At 42.6% G+C, this 23,076-nt stretch overlaps 1 protein-coding gene across 6 annotated transcripts in view; it reads left to right on the forward strand.

Moving 5' to 3' along the window:
• Sh3d19 (SH3 domain containing 19) overlaps positions 1 to 23,076 on the forward strand; it is a 154,824-nt gene that overhangs the window by 64,732 nt on the left and 67,016 nt on the right. For 5 of the 6 annotated variants that reach the window (XM_021157571.2, XM_021157572.2, XM_029475567.1 and 2 more), the window contains one exon: positions 4,854 to 4,893. In XM_021157571.2, coding sequence (XP_021013230.1) covers positions 4,854 to 4,893 — 40 coding nt within the window. Of the gene's footprint in view, positions 1 to 2,951; positions 3,053 to 4,853; positions 4,894 to 23,076 lie in introns of those variants that run through there. The other variant, XM_021157574.2, reaches the window with a different exon arrangement.

Below are 23,076 nucleotides of genomic sequence, written 5' to 3' on the forward strand. Positions count from 1 at the left end.
TCACTTTGTAGACCAAGCTGGCCTCGAACTCAGAAATCCGCCTGCCTCTGCCTCCCGAGTGCTGGGATTAAAGGCGTGTGCCACCACGCCCGGCTTAAAGATTCTTCTTGTCATAGACATTTTGAAACTCTAGTGTGAGGTGTAGGGCAGATCCCCTTCGCACTGCTTCCTACTGCTTCCCACTCTGCTGTGAGTTTATCCTGTGTTCATTCTGGAGGTTGAGTCTTCCCCTAATTTCAAAGAACAATATAAGAGCCATCACTTCTGACTGCAGTTACTAAAGCAAGCTCCTCTCTACTCAATGAGGTTTGATTTTTCTCTAAGTTAAGTGATCAAAGCCGAATCATCAAAGCCTGAATATCTTACAACAGACTCTGCAAGATCTACCCTGGCCATGCCTCTTAAGTTTTAACCAAAGCAAAAGATGACATTTGCATTTGTGTCATCTACATTTCAAAGTGCTTGTCATCTTAGATTCAGAGTCATGAGTAGGGCCTATGTGGTCATTCCCCTAAATCCACCCTGGTCAGAGTGGACACAAGTGGTGTACTATCTAAACACATGAACATTGGATGGTGGCGGTGGCTTGGATGAGAATGGCCTCCATAAGCACGTATAGTTGAATAGGTCCACAGTGGATGGAACTCTTCCGGAAGGTTAGATGTGGTGAAGGAGGTGTGGTACTGGGGTTGAGCTTTGGGGTTTCCAAAGCTCATACCATTTCCAGTTAACTCTCTCTGCCTCCTACCTGTGGATCAGGATGTAATCTTTCAGCTCCTGCTCCAGCACCATGCCTGCCTGCCTGCCTGCTACCATGCTCTCATGATGGTCATGGATTCACCCTCTGAAACTGTAAGCCCCAAATAAAGCCTTTCTTCTGTAAGTTGCTGTGATGGTTTGTATACACTTGGCCCAGGGAGTGGCCTTATTGGAATAGGTGTGGTCTTGTTAGTGTAGTTGTGTCACTGTGGGCACTGGGCTTTAAGACCCTTGTCCTAGCTGCCTGGAAGCCAGTCTTCTCCTAGCTTCCTTCAGAACAAGATATAGAACTCTCAGCCCCTTCAGCCCCATGTCTGCCTGGATGCTGCCATGTTCCTACCTTTATGATAATGAACTGAGCCTCTGAACCTGTAAGCCAGTTCCAGTTAAATGTTCTTTACAAGACTTGCCTTGGGGGCTGGTGAGATGGTTCAGTGGGTAAGAGCAGTGACTGCTCTTCCAAAGGTACTGAGTTCAAATCCCAGCCACCACATGGTGGCTCACAACCACCATAATGAGATCTGATACCTTCTTCTGGTGTGTTTGAAGACAGCTACAGTGAACTTATACTAATAAATAAATCAATAAATCTTTGGCCGGAGCAAGTGGGGTTGGCCAGAGCAAGCAGAGGTCCTAAGTTCAATTCCCAACAATCACATGAAGGCTCACAACCATCTGTACAACTAAAGTGTATACTTATATACATAAAAAAAAAAAAAAAGACTTGCCTTGGTCATGGTGTCTGTTCACAGTAGTAAATCCCTAAGACTTACCTTGGGCATGTTCTTATCACAGCTGTTAGAAAGTAACTAAAACATATGTGCTCCATGTCTTAGAACCAGAAGTTGTCTTGAAATGTGTATAACCTGGAGTTGTTAATCTGGGTCTTTTTATTTTTAGCAACTCTTCAATGTTATTCATATCATTGCTAAATATACATGAGTCCAGAAACCTGCTTTCTGCCCATACATTCTTTAATAATTATTTAAACCTTAGAAGTTTTTAAAGAAATGGAGAACATATTAGAAAGTATTTGATTTGCCGGGCGTGGTTGCACACACCTTTAATCCCAGCACTCGGGAGGCAGAGGCAGGCGGATTTCTGAGTTCGAGGCCAGCCTGATCTACAAAGTGAGTTCCAGGACAGCCAGGGCTATACAGAGAAACCCTGTCTCGAAAAACCAAAAAAAGAAAGAAAATATTTGATTTGACGTAAGTAAAATTCATGCTCTTTAAGCACTGTGTGCTAAAACCAAGATAAAATTTCCACGCTTGATGTCAGTCTGTTCATCGTCTGCTTAAGGATTTATCCAACTTATTTTTCATTGTTGGCAAGAAAGTGGAGCCTGAATCTGCTCTCGTGATTTGTTTTGTTCACTCTTGGCTTTTGGACTGAAATAATCACAGTATATTCCCTAACAGTTGCACAATATTCTTCCCCATTGTGAAAATTGCTTTGCTTAAAATTGAAGTGCATAAACCGTAACGCGATTTGAAAAGTACAAACATAAGACTCAGATAAACACATGCACACGGGAGAGCGCACGCACATACGCGCGTGCACACACACACACACACACTCTCTCTCTCTCCACATATTTATATGCATTACAGCTAAAAAAATGACATGATCACCAAGTGTGAATTGTGTTTATCTGTGTCCTTTGGGGAAAAGATCAAAGTGAGGATGTGTGCTTCAATTTATTATTGTTGTTGAAAGTTGAGCATCTGGGGATATTGTAAACAATGGATAATTTATCTTATCCTCAAATCTTCACTGTGCCAGTTTGTAGGACAAAGACATTATAAACACTACATATGTATTGACATAGGAATCTGATCTATAGCACAAAGTGAACTTGTGGGAAACGTCTGAATGTCTTCCAACAGTTAACCCGGTCATTTTCTTGGATTGTATTTACCAGCGTGATACTCTGAAGGAGGAAGACATTTGTGTTTTCTTAGAGCTGAAAGTTATGAAATGACTGGGATTTCCTGCCTGAACCCAGTGTGCAGGAGAGTTGCGAGTTTCGAGCTATCTGTTTCCTGAGTGGCCATGATCCAGATGTGCAGACTGGTCATAGCACATCTGCCAATCAGAATGGGCCCTGGAGGGAAGCCCTTGGATGCTGAGACTTGTTTACTTGCTCTTGACTCTGTTTCTCCCTCCTCCTGTGTGCTGTGTGCCTTGGAAGATTAGTGGAGGATCCTGCTGGCACATGCCTAGATAAGGAAACTGCAGGAAATCAGGGCAGGGACAGCCAGGGCAGAGGTTTAGCTCCTGGCTAGCCAAGGTAAGAGCTGTTGCTTTGTTATGGGAATAACTAGCTTCTATCCAGTTTCTGCTTTGCTTTTGTTTGTGCAACAAGCAAGCTAAAAGCTGGAAGAATGATTTGTTTCCTCTTAAGATTCACAGTATGCCAAGTGTTACTATGATTTTAGTGCTCGACAGTGGAAAGTCTGCTAGTTTTGCTTAAGGGAGGAGTGGGATGAGTAAATTAAGATTGTTTTTTAAAGGTACAGTAACACCCAGTGTGTAGAAATTAGAACCAGAAATGTTACCATTGTACACTTGACTCGCTCAGAAAACAGTGTCTTACTGTATGCTAGTTCTTTGGCTTAAAAGGGCATTTCTTGGGTGGGTGAGATGGTTTAGTGGTTAAAAGTGCTACAACAGGGAGAGTTCTTGTCATGCAAGACTGCTGACCTGACTGGTTCCTGGAAGCCACAGCAGGAGGGACCTAATGCCTTTGAGAGTTGTGAAAGCTGCACGTGTATTGTGTATTCACTAAACAAGTGAATAAACAGATAGAGCTCTTCTTTTTTATTATAAACCCGGTGCATGCACCTCTGTGTGCCTTACTCCTTCCCTCCCCTTTCCTCCTAGTGTACAGTGCTCTTTGGACTGCTCTACCATCAGTGAGATTGGAGGGGGCGTTATTAGCTAACCTTTGCTTTGTCCTAAAATCATTCTACGAAGTTAGCATCTATTGGGATGGTGTTGCAGGTGGGGGAATGTGGCAGTGTTCTCATAGGTTCCTTTTAAAGTCTGGTGGGACTTTACTGTGTTTCTTTCTCTCTGTGTGACTTTTGTAAATACTGAGGCTTTCTTCGGTTTCCTTTTCTTGTATGGGAAGGGTAAACAAGGGAACAGTTGTTACTTGGACTCAAATGAGCAAATTGGATGTTTTGTGTGTCTTGTGCATGAGATGGTTTTCAGGTGAATACATAGTATTTTGTAACATGCTAGACAATTACTTTTGAGCAAATTAAGCCCCTGAACTTTTATACACTCCTGGCTTTCTCACCCCGGACACAGTTGACATCTTAGGGCGTTGCCCTGTGCACTTTTGGACAACAGCATCTCTGGTTTCATTCTTTCTTTTTTTTAAATTTATTTATTTTATGTATTTGACTACACTGTAGCTGTCTTCAGACACACCAGAAGAGGTCATAGGATCCCATTACAGATGGTTGTGAGCTACCACGTGGTTGCTGGGAATTGAACTCGGGACCTCTAGAAGAGCCGTCAGTGCTCTTAACTGCTGAGCCATTTCTCCAGCCCCGCCGGTTCCTTCCTGCGCTGTTGTGATGACTGGAATGTTTATGTGTACCACATTTTAGCTAACCCTCCACAGAACGTTCTTGAATGTTCTGGATGGGAGGGAGTTAAGGCTGTACTGGTCTTGGTGTGTCTGCAGATGTTGGCAGCTGCTCCTTTTGCTCCCTCCCATTCTGTTAGAAGCTCCTGCCAACCATGATTCATGGAATAATTTTTTTAGAGCTGAGTAATCTCTGGCTTTTCGGCTTCCTTACTTTCTTTAGCTAAGTTTTAGCAAAGCCTTTAACACAGCACAGATCTTCTAAAATGAATAACACTTTCTGAGTAGATTTTACCAGCCCATCAAAAAAGTTTTACGTGTCCCCTTTCGACGCCCATGTCAGGCAGATCCTCTCAACTCCAGTGAAGAGCACTGCACAGAAGAAAACAGAGCTGCCCTGAAGTGTCATCTGTGAGACTCAGTGGTGTGGCAGCTGGAAGCTACAGCTGCTTTAAAGCCTGTGCTGACGTGTGACTGTCTCCTTTCTTTACAGATCGCAACGAGCGACATAAGCCAGAGCATCGTTCTTCCAGGTATGAATTTATAGTATTTAATGGTTCTGCTTAAAGGGTCCTTGTTTGAAACACTACGTGGAAGCAATGAAACTGTCCCTTTTAGGGTTACTGTTGTTTTGAACTCGGTTATTTATGGCAGTCAGAGCCTCACAGAAGAGAAGCCATTTGTTCTCTGAACAAAACCCTCTGAAGACATTGACTGCGTGGACAGTGTTTCACACTGAGGATTGCTGTCAGGAACAGATCCGGCTGCATAAAGCATTCTCAGTTTCTTTCTTTTATAACTTAATTTTCTCTCCTCCTTCTAACCAGTATTTTAAAACACACATTGCTGTTTTCCTGATGACAGAATTGACAGAGACGCTATAGAAACACAGAAGATATTTCTAGATTTCACTGTTGGGTATGTGTAACTGATGTGTGTATACCATTTGAGAGTACATGCCGCAGCATGCGTGGGTCAGAGGGAGTTCTGTGGAGTCACTCCTTTTACGCCACCTTTACACGGGACCCAGGGGTCGAATTCAGGTCGTCAGGACTGTATGACAAATGCCTTTAGCTACTGAACCATTTTGCCTCAGAAAAAAATGTATTTTGTTTTGTTTTTTTGAGAAAGGATTTCTCTATGTAGCCCTGGCTGTCATAGAACCTCATATATATTCATACTAGGCTGGCCTCAAACTCACAGAAATCTGCTTGCCTCTGCCTCCCTAGTGCTGGGATTAGAGGTGTGCATCACTACATCTAACTTAATTTTTAGAACTACAAAGCATTAAAAAACAAACAAAAACCAACTTTCACCAGCACCAAAGAATAGTTCTAAAAATAATTTCAATATTGAAGAGGTAGAACCTTTGTCTCTTTCTCTTTTAAGTAAGACTTGCAGGCTATTCTAGGTATTTTTATCAAATTTTAGAAAACTGTAATTTTTCTGCTATTACTTTCTCGTTATTTTATATATCACTGCTTTTTTTTAATTTTCATTTTATGGAGACTGATAAAGTAGTGATAGTGCATTCATTAGGTTTACTGGTAAACTATACCCTAATGCTTTTTGAAAAGGTCAAATCCTAACTTGTATTGAACTCGGTGAATCAAAGTATAAAATCTTTGAAAGCTCCCCTAATTACAGTAGACATCATCTTTCCACAGTTTTCAATCAAATCATTGAGAGTCTATCTGAAGGGAAAACATAACTAAGTGTCTATAATATTGGCCTTTCTTCAGGTATAATATACACATTATAATTCACTCTTTATGTATGGCTGGTCCTGTGTCTTGACAGACATAAAAATTATTACTATATTACTATGTATTTGTATGTGTATTGTGCATGTGTGTGTGCATGTGTATGGCTGTGCATGTATATGAGTATATGTAGGTGTGCATATGTGTGGGTGTGCATATGTGTAGATGGGCATGTGTCCGATGTGCATGTAGTGGGTGTGTATATGGTGGGTGTGCATGCATGTATATGCATTTAGTGGGTGTGCATGTGGTTGGGTGTGCATGTGGTAGGTGTGCATGTGGTTGTCCATAAGTTCTGTGACTCTATAGAACCCTAACTAATATAGTGCCCAACTGAGAAAATCTTGGAAAAATACATATACTGGGAGCTTGGGTAAGATGTCACATAAAAGTGCTTGCTGCACGAGTAAGGACCCGAGGTGGATCTCCAGCGTTTGTCTTTAAAAAAACAAACAAAAACAAACAAACAAAAACCAGGCATGGGCGGGCGGTGGTGGCGCATGCCTTTAATCCCAGCACTTGGGAGGCAGAGATAGGCGGATTTCTGAGTTCGAGGCCAGCCTGGTCTACAAAGTGAGTTCCAGGACAGCCAGGACTATACAGAGAAACCCTGTCTCGAAAAACAAAACAAAACAAAACAAAACAAAAACCAGGCATGGCTGTAGGGACTTGTAATCCCAGCTCTGTGAAGGGGAAGACAGGAGGACCCTAGGGATTGACAGCCAGCTTATGATTTGACTCTTTAAAAAACTAAAAAAGGATAATGGATTTTAAATCTATGTGTGTGTATATATTTTATTTGTATGACTATATTTGAAACAGGATTTCACTTTGTAACCCTGGCTGGTTTGAAACTCACAGAGATCCTCCTGCCTCTGCCTCCTGAGTACTGAGATTAAAAGCACATACCACCTTGCCTAGCTGGATTAAAACATATTGGAATTCTTCAAATCCACATAGAAAGGATGGTAGTGGGAAGGACACATCACTGTGCAGTGGCTGACTGAGGTGAGGACCATCAGTGGCAGTTAACTCCTCTGCAGAGTTGTTGGGGAGCGGAGACTTGTGTGGCCTTAAAAGATCACCCCATAAATGGTCCTTAGTTGCATAAGGGGAAGTCACTGGCTTCATCAAGCAGTCACCTTGTCTATCTAGCACAGTTGACAAGAGCCGGGCATTGTATGTCTCCAGATGACAGAGCAGCAGCACACATGGCACTTAGATGGTAGCTCTAACAGAGAGTGGGCTCTGGAGGATAGTGTCTTGAAAAGCACAAAGAGGGGCTGGAGAGATGGCTCAGCAGTTAAGAGCACTGACTGCTCTTCTAGAGATCCAGAGTTCAATTACCAGCAACCACGTGGTAGCTCACAACCATCTGTAATGGGATCCGATGCCCTCTTCTGGTGTGTCTGAAGATAACTACAGTGCACTGATATAAAAAAGTAAAATAAATAAATAAATAAATAAATAAATCTTTAAAAAAAAAAAGCACAAAGAGACTAGGAGAAAGTTTTACATTAACAAAGAGAGAGAGATGTGGTGGACACCTGTAATCTAGCTCTCTGGAAAAGGACACAAGAGGATTCTGAGTTCAGACCAGCTTGTGCTACATATTAAGACTCTGTCTCAGAAAATCTGAAGGCTGGGAATGTGGAATGTTTATCTTGCATATGCAAGAATAGCTCATACTTACATTAGCAAATAAATGTGGTCTGTGCATTTGGTATTTAAAATCTAAGATTAAAAATATCCCTCCCCCCCCCACATACAACACCCAAATAAATAAAAGAAGAAATTTAAAACAACTCTATTATTTTAAAAAAAGAAATTGGAAAAGAGGCAACTAAAAAGGCTTAAATATGGATTTTATTTGTAAACATTGCTCATTTAGATGAGAATAAGAAAGTCATTTGCAATAGACAGATGCCAAACTGTCAGGGGTGCCGTGTTTTATGTGTATAGTCTAGTCTCATATAATTCATGGGAGAAAAACAAGGGCAGGTGAAGAAACAGGTGTATCGCAGAAGAACATTAGTGATTTGAGCGTAGAAAGAAGGCATATGTATGTGTGAATTGTATTGTTTCTTCCGTCTTTTTATAGACTTGAACATTTGTTGTGTGTGTCTGTAGGCGAGGGCATGGGTGTGCATCTGAATGGATGTCAGCCTTGGGTGTTGTTCCATGGTGTGTGATTTCTCTTTAAGACAGTCCTTCAGGGTCCCTACCGCTCACCCCTTAGCCTAGACTGGCTGACTAGATTCACCTGGCTCTATATCCCCAGACCTGGGCTTACACACCTGGCTTTTGGATGCCTGGATGTTGGCCTTGGGTTCTATGCAAGCACTTTACCAACTGCACTGTCTGACTCCAAGCCCTGACTTGAAAATATCAGAGTAGAAAGTAGCATTGGAAAGAACTGCCCGGCTGTTTGCAGAAGTCACCGAAGATGAATGTGACTCAGTGGACAGAACTTTAAGGGGGATGGATCTCTCTACACAATATGAGAAAGAATTTCCTGCCAGAGCTGATCAAAGACAGGCTGCTCTGTGAGCAAATACTGTGACGGGAAGCTAAACTAGCTGGCACCGGGGAGAAAATAGAAAAAGATTCCGTTGTAACGAAGTTAGTCTTCGAGTGGCTTCAGCCCCTGGTTTACTTAGTAGCTCATAAATATTGGTCTGTGAGATCTCTATTCTGGCCACTGAGATGGAGTTGGAATCAAAGGAAGTGAGATGACAGAAGACAAAGATGGCAGAATCATCTGCAAAATATGGTATCTGAGTGACCAGGACCAAGTGTTCAGAGCCCCTGACCCCACTGAGTGACGAATGGAGGGGCTGCTGTGGAGGAGATGACAGAGTGGGTTGGAAAAGCTTGGCCCTTAACTTTGTTTATTCACTGGGACCCCCACACAGCTGTGTTTTAGGCACACTCAATCTCTTTCTTGCCTTCTTGAGACAGGCTTTCTTATTTTTTTTTAAATAGCCTTTTAAACCTTACTATGTAAGTCCAGGCTGACCTTCAATTGGAGATTCTCCCGCCTCAGCCTCTCATTACCCCTGGTTCACATCAGCTTCTTTAACTGGACTTTAAGATGCTGGGGTTCATGTGTCAACCATTTCTATGCGTTGCTACTTGAAGTAGAGTGTTTGGCCAGTCCTGCGCATGGAGCCACTGCTGACTTTATGTTCTTGATGGTCAGCATTATCTCCAGCACGCTGTACCCCTCCTTCTCTGGGGTTTTGATAGACAAAGCTTTGAGTGATCGAGCTTTGTCTTATACCTTCAACCACTTCCGTCAGGACAGTTCTGCCATTGGCTGGATGGGTTCCATGGGCTCACTCGTCCTCCGCTAGAGCAGAAATGAGAGCAGCTCAGAGTGGGTCCCAGAGTGTGATTGTAGCCTTGAGCCGCCCTCCCATGGTTAGAGTAAAACAGGGACCAGGTAGACTCATCTCAGTCCTTCCTTCTCCAGGAAAATTCAAGATTTGCAGGCTGGATTTCTTTGTTCCCTTTTCACACTGAAGAAAAACAAACAAATGAACAAACAAACAACAAAACCCAGTGTGTAGAGCAGAGACTTGTTCCAGCCTTTTCTCTGATGGTCAGGTTCAATCCCAGCCTCTGGTGCTGCCTGCTAAGACAGGTGAATAGGGTCTAGGTGAGGGTCAGGCTGTCACAGATGTCTTTATTTAGAATGCTGTGGGGAAAGGATGGTAAGCGTTCTGGTCTGTTCCTGTGGTTGTGATGAATATCCTGACAAAAGGTGAGTTAAGGAAGAAAGGACAGGTTTGGTTTGTAGTTACAGATTACAGCCCATCATGTCCAGGGAGTTGGAGCACCTAGTCACATCACAGCCACAGTAGAAAGTGGAGAGAAAACAGTTGCACCCACATCACCTGATGATGCTCTCTCACCCAGCTTGCTCCTGTCCTATGTAGTTCAGGTCTCCCTGCCTAGGGAATGGTGCCTTCCAGATGGGCTGGGTCTCCCTACATGCATTAACAATCAGGACAGTTCCCTAAATACTTATACATCAATTAACAATCAAGACAACCTGATCTGAGTAACTCCTCAGTTAAGGCTGTCTTCCCCAGTGTATTAGCTAATCTTCTGTTGCTTAAAGTTCTAGATAGTTAGGGTCCATTGTGACAGGGTCAGCATGACACATGGTGGCAGGACAGAAGCCATGAGCTTACATCCTGAAACAGACACAAAGCAGAGAGAGTGACCTGGAGTTAGCATAAGGCTTTTTATCTCAAAACCCACCTCCAGCAAGGCTGCACCACCTAAATCTTACTCAAACAGCGCCACCAACTGGGAACCAAGTGTTCCGATGCCTGAGACTATAGAGGGTATTTTCAGTCCGACCTCCACACCAGTTGATTCTAGGCTGGCATTATACACTAACTGTCAGAGGTGCTCTGAGCTTAGGAGCAGGGGGTGGGGGGTGTAGAGGTTCCTTTTCTCTTCCCTTCTGTGTACTCTGCCATTTCCCTTCTGGTGGCTTTCTTATTTCTCATTAGCCCCTAAATGTTAAGTAAATTCCTACTTCTGTTATATTCCCCACTGGCAATTCATACTTCTATATCCATGGAAGAAGACGTATATTCTCACTTTCTGGTTCTTCTATGTAGGTATGTTTCAAGGAGGGTAGCATAAGAATGACATCTTTAGACAGAATAGGAACTAAAACTTGTACCCACTTTGACGGAGGGAGAGTTACAAACTCATGCCTGATGCTCTGTTTAGAGGCCTGCTTATGCCAGTTTTGTATGTATGATGTATAAAACCTTTACGTATCAGATAGCCTCCCATTTCCGTTATCATGGCTGTTGATCCTAATCCTTAAATCCTATAAGGAAGGCTCTAACACCAGATGATGCCCAGGAAATATAGATGGGATGGAATGTCAATCCTGAGCTTTACCCTCTCCCAGGTGTTACTCTTCCAACTGTGTGAGGATGAGACAGGACATGAGCTGTATCAGGAGAGCAACGTGGTGAGGCACCACTGAGTGAGGCTTAAGACAGCAAGCCTTGGTGAAATAAGCTTGACCTATTTTCGATAGATTGTTGTCCAGCCAGCCATGTCCTTGGAAGAAACACGGGCATCCTGTGAAGGGTTACCAGCCTCATAATTACTTTTGTTTATTTCCTTAAATTAAGATCCTGCAGCTCCAGGCAGGAGCAGGAGAAGAATTAAAAGTGTTCTCCTCGGGCAGAGCTCTCTTTTATGCCGAAGCGATAAATCCCAGGTTTTATTCTTGCAAATTTCAGTGCAGTTTGAATTGTTTTTAACATCAGAGCCAGCTGAAGAGGCTGGTGGGCCATCTGGGTTTTTAGCAGCACTTTGTCTGTGGGGTGGAGGGATGGAGAGTGTCTGATGCAATGGCTAACGGGTCCGACCCAATTTCAGTACACACTGTTAATCCTAGCTTTCATTCCTCATTTACATGAGATACCTACCTGTCTTAGACGCTAGACAGGGTCTTCCCAACACAGTTTCAAAGGGGCTCGATTTTGGGACTGGAGAGGTGGCTCAGCATTCAAGAGCCCTTCCAGCTTTTTCAGAGGTTGTGAGTTTGGTTCCCAATACTCTGTACACTGGACCCTTCATAACTGCCTGTAACTCCAGCTCTGGGGAGTCTGGCGCCCTCTTCTGACCTCTGTAGGCACATACCCACACATAGAAACACACATACGCAGAAATGAGAATTTAAATAAGTCTTTTTAAGAGCTTGAGTCAGTTTCAAAAGGCTACCCTAGTTCAAAGTAGGGCAATAGATAAGTAAGACTTTATCTCATTCTAAATGGGTCTCCTGACAGAGTTTAACCAGTGTCTTTTAAAAATTATAGTTCGTTTTTTTTCTCTTTCCCTTGTATGAATTGGGGGGTCTTCACAACAAATGTAATTCTCGGTTATTTACAAACTCTGCTCACCTTTTAGGGATCCAGAAACGAAAACCAATCCATTGTCACTTTGAATAGAGCTGAAGAGTACTCCTAGGGATGACCTTTGTCTTAGGGTTTTATTGCTGTGAAGAAACACCGCGACTGCTATATCAGGGTCCTTTCAGCAAAATCTTGCTGGCGTATGCATTAGTGACTGCGTTTGGTGGCTGATTATGGGATGGACCCCCAGGTGGGGATATACCTGTCTCATGTGAGGCTTTGCCAGTGCCTGGCAAGTACAAAAGTGGATGCTCACAGTCATCTATACGATGGAACACAGGGCCCCAATGTAGGAGCTAGAGAAAGTACCCAAGAGCTGAAGGGGTCTGCAACCCTATAGGTGGAACAACAATATGAACTAACCATTACCCCCAGAGCCTGTGTCTCTAGCTGCACATGTATCAGAAGATGACCTAGTCGGCCATCATTGGAAAGAGAGGCCCCTTGGTCATGCAAACTTTATATGCCCCAGTACAGGGGAAGGCCAGGGCCAAGAAGTAGGAGGGGGTGGGTAGGGGAGCAGGGTGGGGGGGAGGGTATAGGGGACTTTTGGGATAGCATTTGAAATGTAAATGAAGAAAATATCTAATAAAAAAAATAAAAAGAGACCCCGTGACCAAGGGAACTCTCATAAAGGACATTCAATTGGGGCTGGCTTACTGTTTCAGAGGTTTAGTTCATTATCATCACGGCAGTATGCAGGTAAACATGGTAATGGTAGTGGAGGAGCTGAGTTCTAGATCTTGATTCAAAGGCAGCCAGAAGGAGGCGCTCTACACGGGGTGGAGCTTGAGCACCTGATACCTCAAAGACTCCCAAGACCCCTCCACAGTGACACACTTCCTCCAACAAGGCCACACCTACTCCAACAAGGCCACACCTCTTCCAGCAAGGCCATACCTACTCCAACAAGGCCATACCTCCTAATGGTGCCACTCTCCATGGGGCAAGCATCCAAACATGAGTCTGTGGGGCCAAACTTTTTCAAACCACCACAACCTTTGAGCAAAAATTTAGTCAGCTCTATTGTTCTCTTAGTCCTAGTAGAACATGGTTCTCCCAACATAGAAAAGCATTCACAAATACTAATGCAAGCATTTTTAAATATGTAAAGTTCTTTATAAAACTCTAAGTGAGAGCTCTAGTAGACATCAGATTAAATTTTTATTTGAATTTATAACTTTCTCCCCCAGACATGGCTATTAATAACATCTAGGAAAAAAAAAGGCACTAGGAAATAGTGTTATAGAAACTAATTAGATAGAAGTAGGAACTGATGATAATATAGAACGCTGGGTCCTGTGGCAATCATTGCTGTGAATAGAAGATTAGAAGCTCTTTGTACCATCCCATGAGCCTTGAATTACAGATTTCAGTGACTTACGGGGACTGAATAACTAGATAATTCATTTCAAATATTTTATCTTCTCCAAGAAAATAATTTATAGCAGCAAAGAAAGAGGCAGCAAAACAAAACCTTTAAATCTATGTTTCAAAAATTATCACGTGAATCTTGATATTCCTAAAGCCTTGTTAAAATTACCTGTCATAATCTCTTTTGAGGCCCATTCAGGAAATTCAATGATATTTTGTTTAAAAAAAAAACACTCAAGAAAAGAAAACATGAAGTGATTTATAATGTATAATGAGAAAAAGTGGCCAAGGGAAGTTTGAAAGTCAGGAAGGCAGGAAGGGGAGGCAGATGGCTGTAAGTGATTAAGACAGTGTTTTGTCAACAGTTAGGTCACCAGACAGAATGAGAAGAGCTCACAGACAGGTAATTATATTCAGTATCTGTGGGATGTAACAGAGGTGGCATTACAGATCAGTAAAAGAATGAGCTGTCAACAAATGGTGCTAGAAAAATTGATTATCCAGGTATCAAACATCCACGAGCACCCCATTGAGATAAGCTGCAAACCTATCAAAGTAGAGAACTTAAAATGGAATGCTTGAGGAAATATGTAAGATAGTCTTTGTGACTTGAGAGTCCACAGTGATTTTATGTATGTATGTATGTATGTATGTATGTATGTATGTATGTATATGGGTGTTTTGTCTGTGTAGCTTACATTTTTCATACACCTTTAATGATGGTTCTTAAACCTCACTTCTAGGCCACCACCCTTCCAGAGAAGGTGGAAAAGAAAGGTTATTAGGACATGGGGGAAGTGGACCTGTTTAGAAATGGTTCTTTAGTGCAAATCCCATCTGTATTGTCAGGAAATCAGCAGTTTAGTTCAAAGGTCAGTAGCAACAACTACTGACAAATGTTTCACAGATACACTAGCAGTCTACTTCAGTAGTGTTGGGATAGCAGCGGTGGTGGGAGGACACACAGGCCTCAGCAGAATCCACACAAGTCAGCAGGAGGGATTAGGACCATCAACGACGCCAGGAGAAGTTCTCAGTTGTGCCTCTCTCAACATAGCGAAGATCACTGAAGAATTGAGACCAAGAAGCATTGGTCTCAAAGCTAGCTCTACAAGCAAGCCCCTCTCACAGGCAGCTGAGTCCTATTTATATTCCTTCCAAACATCGCATGTCTTGCTTACCTCACCACTTGAGTCTGTCTTAGCAAAACTCCACTTGAGTGTGCATCAGCTAACATCACTCTGCCAATTGGCCAAAGTCTGAGGAAGTGGCAAGAAGCTACCAACACACCACCAGAAGTTTTTTGGCGTGTTTCTCTCTATGGAGTCAACACAAACGGAGCTCAACAACTTGTGTAAGGCGAACCAATACATGTGTGTCCTTATGGAAGAATCCTTCATCATGTGTTGCTTCACGAGTCTGCTTTAGTGGAACATCTCACTTGTGTCTGCTTCAGCGAAATGTTCCTTCACATGTTTGCCCCAGCAAAACACCATCCAACACAACTGACTTCCCAAAGAACCCTTAAGTTTCCATTTCATTTATGACATTATGTGCCTAGCTAGAGGAAGTGTTAGATCCCCTGGAACTAGAGATACAGATGGTTGTGAGCTGCTATGTAAATGCTGAGAATTGAACCTGTGTCTGGGAGGACAGTCAGTAATCTTAATCTCTGAGCTATCTCTCCAACCCTCACAGTGAATTTGTTAAACTCAACAAGTACAAGACATAAAAAGATTAGTAAAATAGACTGGATGTAAAATTTAAATTTAGGTATCTGATGAGGTCAGAAATGTGTCAGAAGGGAAGTGTGCCCATGCAATATACATAAGTGACAAAAGTTAGGGCCCAAGATAAATTAAAAACTGTATTTCAGAAGAAAAAGAAATAAAAAACAACTCTTTTGTCTTTTCTTTGGGTCAATGAATTCACGAAAGATGTAACTTAAGTAATTAAGAAGATTATTTAAGCCAGGTGGTGGCGCACACCTTTAATCCCAGCAGTTGGGAGGCAGAGGCAGGAAGATCTCGTGAGTTTGAGGCCAGCGTGGTCTACAGAGCGAGTCCCAGGACATCCAGGGCCAAACAAAGAAACCCTTCTTTCCTTCAGAAAGGAAGCAAGGAGGAAGAGAGAGAGGAAGTAAGGGAAGAAAAGAAGGAAGGAAGAGAGGAAGAAAGAAAGTTGACATTTGCCTTCCTAGCCCAAAGTCATGCTAGTTTGGGTGTAGCTCAGCTCAGTGCCAAGTTCTTCCTGGCGTGCAGTAGAGCTCTGGGTTCAGCTGGGGTAGGGTAAGAAGAGAGAACTTCACTCCTGTTGGAATGACACAGCAAGTTCAAAGACTGAGGGTGCCAGGGAAACTTGAAAGAGTGTAACGTGGCACAACAGTGAGGACAGCTTGTTCAGGATCATAGCTTGGGTATATCAACCACTGCAGGGAGAATCAGCAATAGGGGAGAGAGAGAGAGAGAGAGAGAGAGAGAGAGAGAGAGAGAGAGAGAGAGAGAGAGAGAGTGAGAGAGTTTGAGCTGGCTTTGAACAGTCCATGGGCATTTACAGTCATAGTGTGGAAGTCGGAGATAAACGTGCAGGCAAAATAAGATAATTAATGTATAAAATAATAAAAAAGAAACAGGGTTACAGAGTAGCATGTATCACTTTTTAAAATACTGTATAAAATTGTTCAGCATAGCTTTACATCATTGATTCGACCAGTTCCATTTGAGTCAAGTTCAGGTTGTCTCCATGTCATTACAGTTAGAAATTGTCCCATTGTGAACATCATGTCTGTAGATCTGTCTGTGAAAACCTTTATTGTTTCTTTCCAAAGAGACTCTTTATTTTCTCATTTCTACTTCCATAATCATTTTAAATATTAAATTTTTACATGGCCTATGTTCCTACCTCTGAACTTTCATATACCTCCATGGTGTTATGGTGCCTAGGAAGGACTCCAGTGCAACTCAGAAAATATTTACAGCACAGAGTTCAGTGGACACAGAATTAAGAGCTGTTGATGTTAACATCCCAGCAAGCACCTCACAGTTAAGACTTTCAAAGGCTCCTAGTTCTCGGCATTGGGACCCATCGTTGATCATGGTTCTCCCCATTGGCGCCTGTCATTGAGGGTTCTCCACACTGGCACCTGTCATCCATCATGGTTCTTGGCATTGATACCTGTTGTTGATTGGTCCTAGGCATTAGTACCCATTACTGATGTTGAGGTTTCTCTTTGGCCCATCACCACCATCTCATTATGGTTTTAAATAGACTGTCTGAACAAAAGATTTACCTTGCTTTTTGCTTTTCTCCTCCTAACTACGTCTGTTAAATCATTGTGCTCTTCTGGGCTCCATTTAGCTACTGTAACTCTGTAGCATTTCCCTTCCCATATGTTTTGATTTCTGTACCTCTATAAACTATAGCTTGTGTGTAATTACCTCTTGGCATTATGCTTTGTGAGCTATAACGGAAACATTACTTTTGCTCTAAGATCTACAAAGTTTGAGACAAGGTGAAAAATTAAAGTGCATGTGGGGTTTTGTGAGAGAAAGAACCCTTTTTGCAGAGGGAGACGAGATAATATGAATTGTGCTGTTTCACCATGGTTTTAAGAAATGGGACTTTCGCATTTCCCTGTGGTGTGATGGGAATGAACGTTTATATTGTGTCTGGTGGGTAGCTGAACCGTTTTATCAGCTGACCTGCTGCTGCCACCAAACTTACCTGGGAGCTTTTCTGAAGTTGCAAATTAAGCAGCAGGCAGCTAGCTTTGAAACAGCTGGCTGGTATTTATGTTCTCTCAAGACAGGCTTGTATGGCCACCATTTTTCAGCAGTCCAGGGAACACATGGAACTCCTGACCCTTTAATTCTTTCCTCTCTTTCCCTTGGGTCGTATTTTATATTCGTTCTTTACCTTTCTGTACTATAATTTAGAAGCAGTTATTTACAACGCTGTGAAGCCAATATCGCAGAGACTTTGGTTGAGTGAGCTTGGTGTACAGCCTTGTGGCTCAGTCTGTCCTTAGGTTATGGTTCATCCCAACTAATAAATATCCTTGTAAAATGGGGCTTTAAATTTTATTTAAATATACCCCTTACTGGCCTAGCACAGAACACCTTTTTCAAGTATGTTGGTTGGAACGATAAACTACAAAAGCAAACTAATTCCTAGGGAATCTCAGTCTAGACAGTTGGTTAAAAACAAAAACATTCAGTTGGCTGCAACCTCAGACCTCCATCTCATTGATAATCAGCAGCTGCTGCTGCTCAGTAAGGAGCCCATGCTTTCCCTGAAGCTAAAACCTGAGGAAGCAGAGAAGTCAGGACTGGGCCCACTGGACCCAGGACAGGAGTTCATTGAACCCAGCACTGGACTCTCCTGTAACTTAGAGAATTGTGTACGTAACACACCAGAACTTTAACTTCAGCCCCAGTGACAGTTTGCCTCTGCTGCTCTACCTCTTGTGGTAGCCTTGCAGAGATCATCCCAGTGCACCTGCCTTGTGACTGCGTTGAAAGTAAGATGAGTGTCCGAGAAGGCTTGTCTTGTCTCCCTCCCTCCCTCCTTTGGAACAGGAGGGATGGAACTAGTACCTTCCTTTGGTAATTAAGAAAACAGAAGAATAGAGGGAAAGTACCAGCTGGCTCATAACCTTCCGAGTAGCAGGCCTAAAGAACAAGCATTCCTTCAGCTCCATGCCTTTCCACAGGATAAAATTCTCCTTGGCACTCGAGACCTGCAGGCAGGCCAGAGGTACTGTGCTGCAGGTGCGATAGGCAGGCAAACCAGCAGCCATTGCCCACTGCATCCTGAAGAGAAGATCCAGATGAGGAAGTTCTCGGAGACTGCACTGTACCTTCACCATTTCCATCAGAGGCTCCATCTTTAACACCTTGGCTCTTAAAAAAAAAAAAAAAAAAAGGTGGAATTACATGTATTTATTCTAATTATGAGGCAGAATATGTTCATGATGGGGATTTTTTAAAAGACAGATATGTAAAAGGAAGCAAGATCATCTAATCATACCTAGCCATAGTTAATCATTATTACATTTTAATGTAATTTTTATGATTCTATCTTTTCAAATAGATTATGACTTTAATATGGAAAGAGGTTCATAAGTATGCTATTTTAAAACTGTTGCTTTTATTTCATTAGTTCATGAATTTTTTTCCCACTTCAAATACATATTCTTAAGATGATGGTTAAGATTTTTTATAAAAATAAAAAATGCTGTAGAAAACCTACAAAAAATCAAGAAAAAGGCTTATCAGTAATAGTTCAATAGTAGCTAATGTTAGTATACTGTGAATGCTCGTTATATTATCTATTAACATGGTTCTTCACAAAGCAGGAACCTGTAAGCATTTCCCCACAGCATACTCCTTGGTAGTATTCCATCTTGCAGGTGTAGTTTACCCAAGGTTAACCCTCCTGTTAGCTGCTGTTCAGCTACTCCCACTTTCTCCCTCATTGTCCTTTCTTCCTTCCATAGGGGTCTCACTGCATAGCCTCAAACTCAGTGCTCCAGCCTCAGCCCCTCCTGAGCACGCCTAGCTTCTTTCTGTTAATAAACAGTGTTGTAAACAGGCTTGTAAATTCTTTTTAGATTTACTTATTTATTTTATGTGTATGAATACACTGTGGCTGTCTTCAGACACACTGGAAGAGGGCATCAGATCCTATTACCGTTTTTGTGAGCCACCATGTGGTTGCTGGGAATTGAACTCAGGACCTCTGGAAGAGCAGTCAGTGCTATTAACCGCTGAGCCATCTCTCCACCTCCCAACAGTCTTATTTGCATTTTGTCGTCCACCTCTGATAATCTCTTATAATAGATTCCTCATAGTGAAATTAACAGAGCAAAAAGTACAAATGAGCCGTTTAGGACTCCATGTGTATTGATATAATGAGTTGACTTAAACTTTTCAGACAAGGCTAAGCAGTAATATTCAACAGGTTAGAAGAGGGGGGTGTTTGTGTGCACACATTCACACACACACACACACACACACACATATGCATTTATATTTGTGTGCAAGTGTGTGAGCGTGTAGAGATCAGAAGATAGCTGGGAACTCCTGGGGACTCTCCTGTCTCTGCCTCCCACCTCCCCACAGAAGCCCGGGATTAAACTTGGATCTGCACACTTTTATTCCAAGTGTTTCCCCTTCAGCCCGCTTAAATGGTTTAGAAAGCATTTCATCTTATGACCATTCAATTTACAATAGATTTACTGGATATGACCTATTACAGTCAAAGAGTATCTGTGCTGCCCAGCGGGTTTGCCAAAAGTTTGCGTTCTCACTGTATAAATAAATAAATAAATAAATAAATAAATAAATAAATAAATAAATAGCTGTTCCTTTGCTCTGCATTATTTATGGGTGTAGCAGAAGAAAATAACAAGAATATTGGTTTTTGTGAGGGTGTAGCTCAGTGGCTGAGTACTTACATATCATTTTGTAAGGCTATGGATTCAGTCTTTCTCATCTCTCATCTCCCAAACACACACATCCTATCTCAGTATAACTCACATTTATTAGAAGAACGCTCACGCCCACCTCTGTTATCCGGTCCTGTACATTTTAATTCAGACTCCTCATCAATACTTTCCAGCCTGTATCTGAAATAGGACCCATGTGTGTTCAAGTTGAGGAAACTTTTTAGGATGTTCTGAAATGAGCATTTAAAGCCGTTGCAACTGTGTAGCGCCCCCTTAATGGTAGAACCATTCTCCAAGGGACTATAGAATGGAGCCACTGTTCAGGCTGCCTGAATTCAAATCCTGGCCACATCGTTTAGGAGCTGGGGTTTCCTGGGCAAGTTTGGTCTTTCTTTACTTCAGGTTCTGCTGCAAACAGGGCTAAGTGTAGTGTCTACCTCTTAAGTGTGTGGTACTTCCCTAGTTGCTATATTTGTCAACAAAACAGGCCCTGTAGTATATGTATCTGTATTAATAGCTATATTGGGAAGGTAAAGAGATGACTTATCAGTTCAGAGTAAATACTGCTCTTGCAGAAGACCAGAGTTCAACTGCTGGTACCCACCTTGGATGATACACAAGCACCTATGACTCCAGAATCAATGCCTCTGGCCTCCAAGAGCACCAGCACTGGAGTGCACATATGCACATGCACACACACACATGTACAGGATTAATAATATAATAGAGCTTTTACAAAAAGAGAGAAGAGACTGCAGAGACTCTCTCAGAGTATTGTAGGAGCTGACTAAGCAAGTGAAGAGCCAAAGGGCGGCAGGCCTTGAGGGAAGCACGTTGGCACTCTCCCATACAGACTGACGCAGCTACACGGGTGCTGCCCCTGAGTAGAGTTCTCCACCCCAGAAGCCTCACTCCCCCTTTGAGGCATTCCAGTTGAGTGAACCAGGCCCATCTGGACTTATTTACAGCTAACCTCCCAGTATTAACAGCTTTTAACCTATCTCTATAATGCCTTCAGAGGAACATGTAAATTTGTATTTGAGCACTGAAGACGGTAGCCAGCCACACTGATACATAAAATTGGCCATCATCGTCTCTTTGGACCTTGGGAGAAGCCCCCTAAGCCCACTTACATGAGTTTTGATGTCCTCAATGCTTCTCAAGGTCAGGACTCTGCATCTAAGTCAGAAAATGTTGATATTGCTGTTTGTCCATTTTTGTCATAAATAGCCACACAGTTACTATTGATTGTGGTCCTGAAGAGTCCTGTCGTTTTTGAGACAGGTGCCTGATCATGATAAGATTCTACATAATAAAAAGAGCCTGGGGGCCGTACACGGCTGCTGTGCTTGCTTTATCTGGACCAGAAGTGCCTGGGGTTGTAAGGAACTGTGTGGTTTTTGACTTGATGATAAGATGTTTTCTTAGGCTACTTGAAAAAAAGTTCGAGATTTGGTTTTCTGCATTTATTCTGATTTTTGTATAATCAGGCCACTTCATAGGAAACTGATTGCATTCCTTTGGGAATATAAGCCCTCACCTCTACTCAATCCACACACAGAATGACTACACACACACACACACACACACACACACACACACACACACACCCTTGGAGAAAAAGATAAGACACTAAACATTGTCGGATACTTTCTGGACTCCGATCTTAGGAGTCACTCTGGGAATGGCCCCGTGTGGGTTCTCCAGCCTGTGTTAGGAGTATTGTTTAGGTGGTTTTGAGCAATGTGGTGATAACTGTCACAAAAGCTGACCCCATGCAGTGATGGAGGGAGGCTGCTTGCAGCTAGCGCTTTGCCTGTTTCTCTGAGAACTCTTTCACCAGGCCCAGCAGAGAAGCACACGCACGCACCTTGAGCCAGGCTCTCCCATGATCGCACACCTTCCGCATGTAGCTGATGGACCTCTAACCTGCAGGATTTGCTAATCAAGTCTTTTAATCAAGTTTAAGCTAGAAGACTCAGAGCTTTAAAATTAACTTTATTCCGGGCTTGAAAGTCTTTAGACTTGGGATTGCTGGCAAGTGTGTGCAGATGCAGGCAGAGTCCACGCTTAAAGATGAGACAGAAACAATGAGAGGAGTTCAGAAGTGGGAAGGCTCGTTTCCCTCCAATGCTGCACCTCATGTGTGTTTTTTTCTGTTTGTAAGAAATCTAGAGATAAACTTTGCATGCTCATAATAAAACTCCTCATTTCTTTAGAGCTTAAGGAGGTTTCGGGTTGTTTCAGCTTCACATGATGATATGATTCCATTAAAAGAAGCGACAGCAGCAATATTGCATCTTAGAAACAAAGGCGGCGTTCCTGGCGTTGTTAATACAGGCTTTAAAACTCTCCCAGACTGTAGGTTTCACTCTGAAATGGATTTGGATGCCATGAATACATGAGGAAAACAGAACAGAATGGAGTTTTAAAGTGTTTACAGGCAAACCAGATCCCTCCTGTCACCTTCCCTCTCCTACAGGAAGATGCATCGCTTGCCTGCCTGCCTGCCTCTCGTATGGGCAGTGGCAGCAGACGCTTGCCTCAGTGAACAGTAGGCATCGTTGTTATTTTGTTTTCTTAAACCAGCAACGGTTTAAAATATTTTTCATGTAGGATTTCTTATAACAAAATGCAATCAATCTTTTCTTCAAGACAAGGTCTGTAGACTTGGCTTGACTTGACCTTCAACTTGCTCTGTAGCTAAGGATAACGTTGGACTCTGATCTTCAACCCTCTACCCCCCACGTACCAACCGTGCTCAGTCTATGCGCTGTTGAGAACTAAGCCCAGGACCTTGTGCAGGCCAGGCAAGTGCTCTGCTGACTAGTTACTGTATGTCCCGTCCCTTTATACCCTTCAAAATAGTCTTTCTTCCATTGTCACCTCAGATTTAAGTCTTCTAGCCTATAGGATGTTCACTGAAAGACAACAGATTCTCGTGGTTGCTTGGCAATTAATCTGTACTTTTATAAGATGGTCTCTGTGTGTAGGTGTGCACACACAGCTAGGTGTGGACTTCCTGTGAGGCGGTGAAGCACAGTGGTAAAGCACTTGGGCTTTGAGCCGGAGTAAAGTCAAACCCTGGCTTCCTCCTTGGTCACTGGCTCTAAGACTCTGAACATTCAAACTACATAAACCTCCTTGTCTGTAAAGTGAGATCATCACTACTTTTTA

Source organism: Mus caroli, chromosome 3, assembly GCF_900094665.2.
Source record: "Mus caroli chromosome 3, CAROLI_EIJ_v1.1, whole genome shotgun sequence".
Lineage (NCBI taxonomy): Eukaryota > Metazoa > Chordata > Mammalia > Rodentia > Muridae > Mus > Mus caroli.